General features: G+C 41.2%; 1 protein-coding gene and 1 pseudogene across 2 annotated transcripts in view; one reads left to right on the forward strand and one right to left on the reverse strand.

The window, feature by feature from the left end:
- Positions 1–9,558, forward strand: part of ATL3 (atlastin GTPase 3) — a 50,165-nt gene extending 40,607 nt beyond the window's left edge. For both annotated transcript variants that reach the window (XM_065528039.1, XM_005577513.4), the window contains exons 11-13: positions 612–683; positions 2,221–2,652; positions 4,284–9,558. In XM_065528039.1, the coding sequence (XP_065384111.1) occupies positions 612–683; positions 2,221–2,652; positions 4,284–4,370 (591 nt within the window). In that variant the 3' untranslated portion in view covers positions 4,371–9,558. The remainder of the gene's footprint in view (positions 1–611; positions 684–2,220; positions 2,653–4,283) is intronic.
- On the reverse strand, positions 980–1,468 carry LOC135967179 (mitochondrial inner membrane protease subunit 1 pseudogene; annotated as a pseudogene).
- Positions 9,559–12,340: the final 2,782 nt, after the last annotated feature.

The raw sequence follows: 12,340 nt of genomic DNA on the forward strand, positions 1-12,340 counted from the left end.
TCTGTCTCAAAAAAATAAAATTTAGGCCGGGCGCGGTGGCTCACGCCTGTAATCCCAGCACTTTGGGAGGCCGAGGCGGGCGGATCACAAGGTCAGGAGATCGAGACCACGGTGAAACCCCGTCTCTACTAAAAATACAAAAAATTAGCCGGGCGCGGTTGTGGGTGCCTGTAGTCCCAGCTACTCGGGAGGCTGAGGCAGGAGAATGGCGTGAACCCGGGAGGTGGAGCTTGCAGTGAGCCGAGATCGCGCCACTGCACTCCAGCCTGGGCGACAGAGCGAGACTCCATCTCAAAAAAAAAAAAAAAAAAAAATTAAATTTAAACAATTAAAAAATAAATTGATGCAATGAAATATTTTCCTTGAATTTTGGAGATTTAATTTTTGCTAAAGATTCTTATGTATAAGAATACGTATTTCTATGTATATGAACTTCTACCATTTTTTTGGGTAGAAAACTTGGCAGAGAAAGTTTTATTTCATCAGTTGAACTATATGGAAATCTAGAAAAATAGGAAGAATGGGGAATAGAGAAGATTTTTTATTAGGTCATTTGTGGAGGAATGTTAAAAGAGGAAGGATTTATAGTTCATGTTTTTCTCTCTTAAAAGGCCACTGCTGAAGCCAACAACTTAGCAGCTGCAGCCTCTGCCAAGGACATTTATTATAACAACATGGAAGAGGTACGTGGGACATATGCCTCATTCTGAAATATCTATAACCTGTCTGGGCATTGTTGCGGACTTCAGAAGCCCAACTTGATCCTACTTAATGTATCTTTAAGTGGTGAGGCAACAAAGTTATATTCAGGTTGTCCTGGTAACGGGGGCCTTCTAATTATTACCATTTCTTTTTTTGTTTGTTTTTGTTTTGTTTTGTTTGAATAGCAAATAGTTTATTGGTAAGTACATGGTTTCAGTGGGAGTAATAAATTCACATGAACAGGAGACAGTAATCAAGTCAAAAGAATAAATGCTTACTAATAATCAGAAAATCTGTGGCCATTAAGGCTGGCACATAAAAATCCAAAATCACTCAGAGGCCAAATAAGAAGATTCGTGCTCTTATTAGTTCACGTGGAGTAGGTCCATAGTACCTGGAATCTGTAGAATTATGTAGATTATCACCTTCTGACCAGACATGACCCACTGGGGCATAACTGTGGCTTTTAAGGAAATCTGATGGACTAGAGGTGAGGATTTTGTCTCCTTCCAAACCAGTTACTCTTTTACAAATATTTGATTTTTGGATCACTTGGGCTTTTTGCAGTCACCTCTTTGGATACTATAAAAATGTCGACTAAGATTTTCTTCAAAGACAATATCTGAATTTTGAATTGTAGGCTCCACTGATGGTCCAGAACACATGACAACACCACCAACGTATTCAAAAGCACAGTGAGCTATACAGCCATACTGAATAGTATAGCCAGCAAGTCGAAAGGTTTCCCCAGAACACCACGAAGCATAGTTCTGTGTAGACTCTGCCACCATTGGTCATAGGTCTGTTCTATAATTCATTCAATTTTTAGGGAAGTCGCAGGGCTTCCAGAAAAAAAAAAAAAAGCATGTCTCAAAGCGTATGTGCGTGATCCATGATTTCAGGAATCCTTGGGTCCCAAAGAACCCTGAAGACCCTCAACCAGGACATAGGTGGGCCTTTCTCACCTGGGTCCCCCAGAAGTTGACCGTTTGGTTTTGTTTTTTTGAGACATAGTCTTACTCTGTCACCCTGGCTGGAGTGCAGTGATACGATCTCGGCTCACTGCAGCCTCCGCCTCCCGGGTTCAAGCGGTTCTCCTGCCTCAGCCTTCTGAGTAGCTGGGATTACAGGTTCCTGCCATCACGCCCGGCTAATGTTTTTTGTATTTTTAGTAGAGACGGAGTTTCACCATGCTGGCCAGACTGATTTCGAACTCCTGACCTCAAGTGATCTGCCTGCCCCAGCCTCTCAAAGTGATGGGATTACAGGCGTGAGCCACTGTGCCTGGCCCAATGTCACTGCTCTTTCCAATTAATATTATCACCCTGGTTTTTTAAGTGTGTTTTTCAGAGGAAGTGAAACTAGACTTTATTGGTCTTAGTCATCTTTTAAAAGTTAACTTATTAATATATTGTTAACATCTTAAAACATTCTAATCCCTTCATTATCTTTTCATGTTTTATTTGGCAGTTGTTTTTGAAGAGATCTTTTAACATATTGTGTCTTTGTTCTTCTTAGGTTTGTGGGGGAGAGAAACCTTATTTGTCCCCAGACATTCTAGAGGAGAAGCACTGTGAATTCAAACAACTTGCTCTGGACCATTTTAAGAAGACCAAGAAGATGGGTGGGAAGGATTTCAGCTTTCGTTACCAGCAGGAGCTGGAGGAGGAAATCAAGGAATTATATGAGAACTTCTGCAAGCACAATGGTAGCAAGAACGTCTTCAGCACCTTCCGAACCCCTGCAGTGCTGTTCACGGGCATTGTAGCTTTGTACATAGCCTCAGGCCTCACTGGCTTCATAGGTCTTGAGGTTGTAGCCCAGTTGTTCAACTGTATGGTTGGACTACTGTTAATAGCGCTCCTCACCTGGGGCTACATCAGGTATTCTGGTCAATATCGTGAGCTGGGCGGAGCTATTGATTTTGGTGCCGCATATGTGTTGGAGCAGGTAAGTGGTGCTGCTGAAGAGCCTAAGGGTTGATAATGGGCAGATATTTGTGCTTCTGTTGTGAAATATCTTAGTTTGGAAGAATTTCATAGCAAAGACATGAGACAATGGCCACTCCCTTGGCCTTCGTTTTCTGATAGACTTTATGTTTTATCATCCTTTAGGATATTAATATTTATTCTTAATATTTTGTTTCCATGCCTAAAAAGGCCCCCCCAACCTTCTTTTTTTTTTTTTTTTTCTGAGACAAAGTCTCGCTCTGTTCTCTTGCCCAGGCTGGAGTCCAATGGCATGATCCTGGCTCACTGCAATGTCAGCCTCCCAGGTTCAAGCGATTCTCTTGCCTCAGCCTCCCAAGTAGCTGAGACTACAGGTGTGTGCCACCACGGCCCGCTAGTTTTTGTATTTTTAATAGAGACAGGGTTTCACCATGTTGACCAGGCTGGTCTCGAACTCCTGACCTCATGATCCGCCTGCCTTGGCCTCCCAAAGTGCTGGGATTACAGGTGTGAGCCACCGCGCCCGGCCCAGAAATAGCCCTTTAATGCAAAAACATTGCAACTTAGACATACTGATTGTGTTTCCTTTTGGCAACTTTTTTTTTTTTTTTTTTTTCCTGAGGCAGAGTTTTACACTTTTGCCCAGGCTGGAGTGAAATGGTGTGATCATGGCTCACTGCAACCTCTGCCCACTGGGTTCAAGAGATTCTCTTGCCTCAGCCTCCGAAGAATAGCTGGGATTATAGGTGCCCGACATCACACCCAGCTAATTTTTATGTATTTTTTAGTAGAGAGAGCATTTTGCCGTGTTAGCTAGGCTGGTATTGAACTCCTGACCTCAGGTGATCCACCCGCCTCGGCCTCCCAAAGTGCTAGGATTATAGGCATGAGCTATCGTACCTGGCCGGCAACTTCTAATTACATACTCTTCAGACATAATTTTTATGTGATTCTCCCTTCTCACCCGCCCCCAGATTTATTTCACTGAAAATCAAGAGCTTTGAAAAAATTATGAACTTAACGAAAAATGTTCGGTTTTGAGTCCTACTGGATTAGGAAAGGGATGGTATCTCTTTTTATTTAAAAATCTTCCAAAAGCCAGTGACTTGCTTATTTACTTATTGGGTTGCTTATTTATTTATTTATAAAATTCTTTTTGGAGACGAGGTCTTGCTCTGTCACCCAGGCTGGTATCTTAGCTCACTGTAACTTAAAACTCCTGGGCTCAAGTGATCCTCCCGCCTCAAGTGAGCCTCCCAAGCAGCTGGTGTTACAGGCGAGTGCCACAACACCCAACTAACCCAGTAGCTCTTGGACATTGACATGGTCAAATTTTGTACATCTTTGAGATGATACATTTGTTTTTCTGAGTAACATGAACAGATTAGTTGGGTTAGCAGCTTGTGAAGCCACAGGAACTGCCTATCCTACCCCAGCCACAGAGCAGATGTTCCCCTGGCTCTCTTGGGAGTTAGTTCTTGCCACAGCTTCCCTGTATCCCTGCATTTTCATTACAGTGCTTTCTGTAACATGCTGATGATGGAGACAGGTTTTTGAAAGGTTAAGGACTTACTTTCTTGTTGTTGTGTTGTATTTTATTAACTTACATGTTGAATAAATGGACTTTTGCAGGCTTCTTCTCATATCGGTAATTCCACTCAGGCCACCGTGAGGGATGCAGTTGTTGGAAGACCACCCCAGGTTAAAAAAGCTCAATAGCATCTTAACATGAAGATCAAACAAAAAAACGAACCCCTACTGATTTCTGGGTTTCTGCCACGGCCACAGGTTCATATCTAGAGGAATGGCAGATCTGAGACCATCCAGGAAGAGCTAAAACATGGCCCTGTAATAAATGAGCAGACCTCTCCTGTGGTTTCTGATTATTAAACACTTCCATTTCTCTTGGAAGCATTTCTTTTCCTTGCTGTTATAGATGCAAGCCTGTGTCTATTTTCATATTACTCTGCTTTGTGCACTTTATGGAGGAGGAAGCGAGAGGAAAATGGAAATGCAGCTTTTAAGTTCTTTATGTGCCACTTAGTGCCTTTTAAGATTGATTCCCTGATTTTGCAGACACGATGGGGAGGGGTTGGAGGATAACCTCATGAAAGATGCCATTTTTGGGGTGAAACTTGTCATTTCTTTTATACTTTACTCTTTTGAGAAGGATTCCTTTTTTCTTTTCTTTTTTTTCTTGAGTTGGAGTCTCACTCTTTCACCAGGCTTGAGTGCAGTGGTGTAATCTTGGCTCACTGCAACCTCCACCTGCCGGGTTCAAGCAATTCTCCTGCCTCAGCCTCCCTAGTAGCTGGGACTACAGGTATATGCCACTATGCCCAGCTAATTTTTTTGTATTTTTAGTAGAGACGGGGTTTCACCATATTGGCCAGGATGGTCTCCATCTCTTGACCTTGTGATCCACCCGCCTTCGCCTCCCAAAGTGCTGGAATTACAGGCGTGAGCCACTGTGCCCAGCCAAGAAGGATTCCTTTTTTAAAAGTTTACAAAACTTGGAGAAACTTCAGAACTAAAGACTAACTGAAAATGATGTCATTACACTTTTAAAAAATTTACAATAGGGAATCCTATTGCCTATTGTGGAAAAATCGTGTCACATTTAAATATACCATACTCTGAAATGTGAGGTTTTTACCCAGTAGATTGACAGTTTTGTTGCAATTTGCTCTATTTTTTTTTTGGTCCCTATAACTTCTTTCTAGAAAAAGAGGCAAACGTGCCTTCAAAAGCCAGGGTGGCTCATAATGAAAGGAATGAGATAGATACTTTAAGAAAAAAGCTAAGTTTAAATGAACCATGTGACCTCTGATAAGTCACTTGAACTTGTGCCTTGGTCAGGTTCACTGTAGGTTTACATATGTATGTATGTTATACACAAGTCTTGTAATTGTCATTTGAGGGGATTTGTTTTTGAGAGTTCTGCATAAGAACAGAACTTTATTAAAGATTAGAGGGAAGATATTACCAAATATTACTGCCTTTAATTGATGTCTAATTTCATAATTCATGTGGCTTAGCAGCAATTAATAAATAACCTGATTTAAGGTCTTTACTCAGAATGTTAATTTGCATTCTCTGCCCTGTCTGATGTTCTTAATAATGAAGCTAAAATTAACCCATTTTATTTAGTGAATTATCTATTTAATTTTACTTTGGCTAGTCTGGTAGCTTTAAGATAGCGTTGGCTTAGCAAGGAGCAAAGTCCTACCCAAATATAAACAATATCTAGAAGTATCTAAGAGTTCTTTTTTTCTGTTTACCTTGATTAGGAGATAAAGTTTTATCTGTTAGTTGCTTTTCCTTTTGGAATTATTGTGGATTTTAAAACTTAAAACTTGCCTGCAAGTATTTATATAAACATTCAGGTATATAAGCCTTAATTTCTAAGATAATTTAACTTTTGTTATGGGAGGGAGGTAAGAGTGTAAATTTTATATAGATGAAGGTGAGATCTGAGTGTAAACTTTATATACATTAAGTATGAATGGAAGGTAGAAAAAAAGAAAGTCCCTTTTTGCTTGTAATTTCTTTATCAAATAATTTTCTTTTGACATTTTACCACTGAAGTATTTCTATAAGTCCTAAATTCCCAGCATACTATGTCTCATATTTATATGCCATCTTGCAAATAGTTCTTGCTATTTTATTCACTTGCTGTTACACTTTAGAAAAATGCCAGCTTGTTTACTTGCATTTATCAGTGATGCCAAGCTTTGACTGTTAACTTGAAAGCTTGCTTCTGAAATGTTGGTGCATTTTCAGGTGACCTCTTATCTCTCTGAAAGTTCATACCTATTAGCAGACTCTGTAAATATTGAGATACTTAGCTTTTAATACATTCTATAAGTAAATTTATAGATTTCAGAATAACTGTCAAAAAATTTAATGGTAAGAAGGGGTGATGTGTCGAAAACTCATACTAAAGTATTAGGTCACTTTTAAAAAAGTGATAATCTGTGATTTAATGAAATCTTAAGATCAGTTACTATTTAAATTCACCATTTCTGTTTTGGTCTTATAAAGAAACCTTGGTTTAATTACCCAGATGAAGTCCCCCTCACCTTCTTTTTTTTCTTCTTCTTCTGCTTCTGGAAATTGTTTATAAAGTTTTCTCAGTGAGGGTTTTTAAGAGTTTTCTTTGGCCTCTTTTCTCTCAACAGTAAATTGATGATTTTATATCAGCTTTTTCAATGAAAGATGCATTATCATTGCTGGCTATAAATCATCCTGGGGAGATTTATAACCAGGTTACAAATAATGTCTTTTACTTCTTTCACCTTTTACTTGTGGTTCAGATGCTCAGACTGTGTGTGTGTGTCATGTCTGTTGCTCTACCACTTTCCATGCAGTCATTTTTAATTTTACACAATCGTAACAATATATGGAACTCATTCCTATGAATATATAAAAGGAGGCTTCCAAAATTTTCTATTAAAATATTTCAGGATAAATGTTGATAATTTGAAAAAATAATTTCAGTGAGCTGCTTATAGTACAAATGGTAGAATCAGAGTTTTCATTCTTTCATTGAGAAATCTTTCTGTAAGATTGACTCGTAGATAAAATGAAACTACTGTGTACGATAAAACACTTTCAGAGTCATGCCTTATTTTATCTTATTTCATTTTAGTTTTTGAGACAGCGGTCTCGCTCTGTCGCCCAGGTTGGAATGCAGTGGTGCAGTCTTGCCTCACTGCAACCTCCACCTCCCGGGCTCAAGCGATTCTCCTGTCTCAGCTTCCTGAGTAGCTGGGACTACAGATGTACGCCACCACGCCTGGCTAATTTTTGTATTTTTACTAGAGGTGGGGTTTTGCCATGTTGATCAGGCTGGTCTCAAACTCCTGACTTCAGGTGATCCACCCCACTCAGCCTCCCAAAGTGTTGAGATTACAGGCGTGAGCCACCCCGCCCAGCTGAGTCATGCCTTATTTTCATAGTATAACAAGAAATGTTCTGTGGAAGTTTATGTTTTAACACCTCTTTTATACTTGGTAAAATTGCCTGTGTTTCGCTTTATTTATTTTATTTTTTTGAGATGGACTCTTGTACTGTCGCCCAGGCTGAAGTGCAGTGGTGTGGTCTTGTCTCACTACAACCTCCGCCTCCTGGGTTCAAGTGATTCTTCTGCCTCAGCCTCCCAAGTAGCTGGGGTTACAGGCATGTGCCACCACACCCGGCTTATTTTCGTATTTTTAGTAGAGACAGGGCTTCACCATGTTGACCAGGCTGGTCTCAACTCCTCGGGTAATCTGCCTGCCTTGGCCTTCCAAAGTGCTGGGATTACAGGCGTGAGCCCCTGGAACCTGGGCTTGTTTTGCTTTATTTTTTCTCTTACATGAAGTAAAGCGCTTTGGTCAAACAGACACATTATACTGCCTTGTACTGGTGATCAGTTTCATTAGTGGATCACACACAGTGTTCTACCTGGCTTGTAAAATGGTGCCTTGGATAGGGTGAGTTTGGATAAGTATGTATGAGTTATAGCAAAATTAAGTAGGTTGAGTCAAGTCCATGTAAAAGCAATAAAACAGTTTTAATTTTTTTCCTAGGTTCTTTTAAAAAATGATGTAACTTACATGGAAGTCTTCATAGAACTTTTTTCTTTCCTAGAACTATTGAAATGTAATTTAGGATGATTTGATGTTCCATCTCAAGTTGTCAACATTGCTGTGTCATTCTGGCTTACACATTTTTGATCTAACAATTCTAGTCAAGGGATAAGGGCAGAATGAAGACAAGCTTCAGTTATGAAAGTACAAACTATTTGTGTGATTAATTTTTAAAAATGACAAGAAGCCCATTGTAAAAGAATATTTGCAGTCAAATCACTTTTCTTATGTTGTAAGTCCTGTTGTAGCTATGTTTTGGGTAGTGGTTCTCATCTACCTTGGAGTGCATAAGACTTACCTAGCAGGCTTGTTTAAAAAGTTCAGATTCCCAGCTTCGTACCCAGGGATTGCCTCAGGTGGTATGGGCTGTGGTCCTGGAGTCATCACTTTTATAAATAGTGGTTCAGAGCCCACAGAGAGAGACTGCTTCATCGAATGGGAAGTACCAAGGAGAAAGTACAATTCTGTGTTGTCTGGAGGCAAGTGGACACTTTGTACCTGAGGTTTAGAATAGGTGGTCTCTTGCCAGTACAGTCCCAGGCGTTTTATGTGTTTAGAAGTAGTAAGGATGCCTTTAATTCAGAGGATTAAGCTCCTTAAAGCTGTTTTTCTCCATTGTCATAGTGCCTTCTCTGAAAAACGAATGTACAAGTATCCTATTTTCTAACAGATGTAACTAGGGTTTTTTTAAAAGCACTTTTTCATAGTTTTTCTTTTAAAAAGTAAAATTCAGCACTGTGACTTCAATCCCCAAATCTTTCACATACAGGTGAAACATTAAGCCACAAATAAAAATAATGAACAAGAAGGAAGACAAGATCCTAATTTCTGTCATTAGCGACCTAAGTACCCCATATCAGAAGCTTTGCAAAACAGATCTAGGGACAGAAGGGTTTTTTGAAAGACATTTTTCTTTGGAGAGGAATTTTGTGTGCCAGGACTAAAGTTTAAATATAGTGTTTTTATGAGCAAGGGAAGGTAGCATTGATTCCCAAAGCTTTCTAATTAGATACATGCTGTCATGGATGTAAGCCTTAAAGGAGTTAATACTAATCTTGTACATACATAAATTTTCCTCAGGTTTCTTTTTTATTTAAAAAAATGATTTGTTAAAAGTACTTTCTGCTAGACCCTTGCCTTTGAGTGGCTTTGAAATTTAATATAGTTTTTAAAAAGTGCAATGAGATGAGATTATGCTATTAGTATATTAAAAGCATGTTTCTGTTTTACTCCAATTTGTAAGATCATTTAATGGAATAAAGATCACAACACCATGTTATCTGTGTTTTCTTTCTCTTTTTTTTTTTTTTTAATATGGGAGGTTATGTGAAATAGAGTTTGGCTTGGCAAAGTGAGTAAGACTTCTGACGGGATAGTGGCAGTGTGGTTTGAGTAAGCTTTCTCTGTCCTACAAAACGATACTGAACTAGTATCTTACTAGCATAGTCCTGGAGAAGGCTCTGTTGTTGGCGGGGTTGCTTAAAAGTGAGCACAAGGGCCGGGCGCGGTGGCTCAAGCCTGTAATCCCAGCACTTTGGGAGGCCGAGACGGGCGGATCACGAGGTCACAAGATCAAGACCATCCTGGCTAACACGGTGAAACCCCGTCTCTACTAAAAAATACAAAAAACTAGCCAGGCGAGGTGGCGGGCGCCTGTAGTCCCAGCTACTCGGGAGGCTGAGGCAGGAGAATGGCGTGAACCCGGGAGGTGGAGCTTGCAGTGAGCTGAGATCCGGCCACTGCACTCCAGCCTGGGCGACAGAGCGAGACTCCGTCTCAAAAAAAAAAAAAGTGAGCACAAGGGCCAGGTGTGGTGGCTCACTCCTATAATCATAGCACTTTGGGAGGCTGAGGTGGGAGAAATGCTTGAGCCTAGGAAATTGAGACCAACTTGGGCAATATATGGAGACACTTTCCACCTCTGTCTCTACAAAATAGATTAGCGAGGCATAGTGGTGCCCACCTGTAGTCCTAGCTTCTCTGGAGGCTGAGGCAGGATGATCACTTGAGCCTAAGAGTTTGAGACCAACTTGGGCAACATATGGAGACACCTTCCACCCCTGTCTCTGAAGGAAAAAAAAAAAAAAGCCAGGCATGATGGTGCGCACCTGTAGTCATAGCTACTCTGGAGGCTGAGGCAGGATAATCACATGAGCCCAGGAGTTCGAGGCTGAACGGCAGCCTGGGCAACAGCAAGACCCTGTCTCTCAAAAAATAAGTGCAAATTTTATTTACAGTAACATGGACTTGTGAAGACCTCTGAATTTGTAGCACTTTCATTTAGTTGCCCCATCTGGAGCCAGCTGATTAAATAGTTTCTCTTTGGGGGTGGGGCCAGGGAACCTAAATCTCTGCTGAAAGCTTTCTCTTTCACTGATGACCTTGGACACAGTGGGGAGATTGAATTGAATTTCTCAAATATGACAAATAGCTAGACATACCCCATTTAGCCCTACAGTAAAAAGATTTCTTCCCTAGTTGGAAACACTGGGTGGGATCAACAGCATTTCTCCATCCAACCACCCCATCCATCCCTGGTGGTTACCGTATGTCAGGTGCTGCCCTTGAGTTCATCACAGTTTAGTAGGGAAGGGGCAAACTCAAGGCTGATGATGTGAAGAGTATGATGAAAACAAAGATTCAGGACTTGGGTGCCACCATCAGGGTAGACGCTCTCATCAGCATAAACTGGGGAGAAGGAAAGACCAGGGTGAGGAATGCAGTCCTGTATGGATGGGGAGCAGTTAAGCAAGCTGGCTTGTCTTTGGCGCATTGACATTCTTGCTTTTGATTATCGTATATCACTTTGCAAAAGACAAGTCCAACTCTAATTAGCTTAATCAAAGAAGGAAAAATTTGTTAACTGGGAAAAAGTTTCTTGTAATTGGACATATGGGGTAAAACTGGTATCAGGCACTGGAGGAACTCAAATGTCAACAGGGCTCTTATTTCAGTGTTCAGTGACCTATTTTTTTCTTTTTATTATTATACTTTAAGTTCTAGGGTGCATGTGCACAAAGTGCAGGTTTGTTACCTATGTATACATGTGCCATGTTGGTGTGCTGCACCCATTAACTCGTCATTTACATTAGGTATATCTCCTAATGCTATCCCCCCTCCCCACTCCCCACAATAGGCCCTGGTGTGTGATGTTCCCCTTCCTGTGTCCAAGTGATCTCGTTCAATTCCCACCTATGAGTGAGAACATGTGGTGTTTGGTTTTCTGTTCTTGCGATAGTTTGCTGAGAAGGATGGTTTCCAGCTGCATCCATGTCCCTACAAAAGACACGAACTCATCCTTTTTTATGGCTGCATAGTATTCCATGGTGTATATGTGCCACGTTCTCTTTTTTTTTTTTTTTTTTGAGACAGAGTCTCGCTCTGTCGCCCAGGCTGGAGTGCAGTGGCGTGATCTCGGCTCACTGCAAGCTCCGCTTCCTGGGTTCACGCCATTCTCCTGCCTCAGCCTCCTGAGTAGCTGGGACTACAGGCGCCCACCACCGCGCCCAGCTAATTTTTGTTTGTATTTTTAGTAGAGATGGGGTTTCACCGTGGTCTTGATCTCCTGACCTTGTGATCCGCCCGCCTCGGCCTCCCGAAGTGCTGGGATTACAGGCGTGAGCCACCGCGCCCGGCAGTGCCACGTTTTCTTAATCCAGTCTGTCATCAGTGACTTACTTATCTGCTGTTGCAGATAGGTTTCCTCCATGCTACAGGGGAGGACAGGCACCAATAGTTCCAGTCTTATATCATCCAACTTTAATGTACCCTGAGGAAAGAGGCTTTTTTTTTTTTTTTTTTGAGCTACTTGTGAAAAAATAGGTGTGTATATCTGCATCCCAGAGAAGGCTTCTGATTTGTTTGGCTTGAGTCATGCTCCTTCCATGGTCAACACTGTAGCCTGGGGGCTGAGGCATCATAACCAGCCAGACCTAGGTTGTAGGTGCCTGTTGTCAGAGTGATGACCACGTACTATGACTGACAGCTCCACCAGAACCACACGGAGTCACCAAATGAGACTGCTGGGCAGACCAAAACAAATAATCCACTACAGAT

The sequence above is a fragment of the Macaca fascicularis genome, chromosome 14 (genome assembly GCF_037993035.2).
Source record: "Macaca fascicularis isolate 582-1 chromosome 14, T2T-MFA8v1.1".
Taxonomy (NCBI): Eukaryota; Metazoa; Chordata; class Mammalia; order Primates; family Cercopithecidae; genus Macaca; species Macaca fascicularis.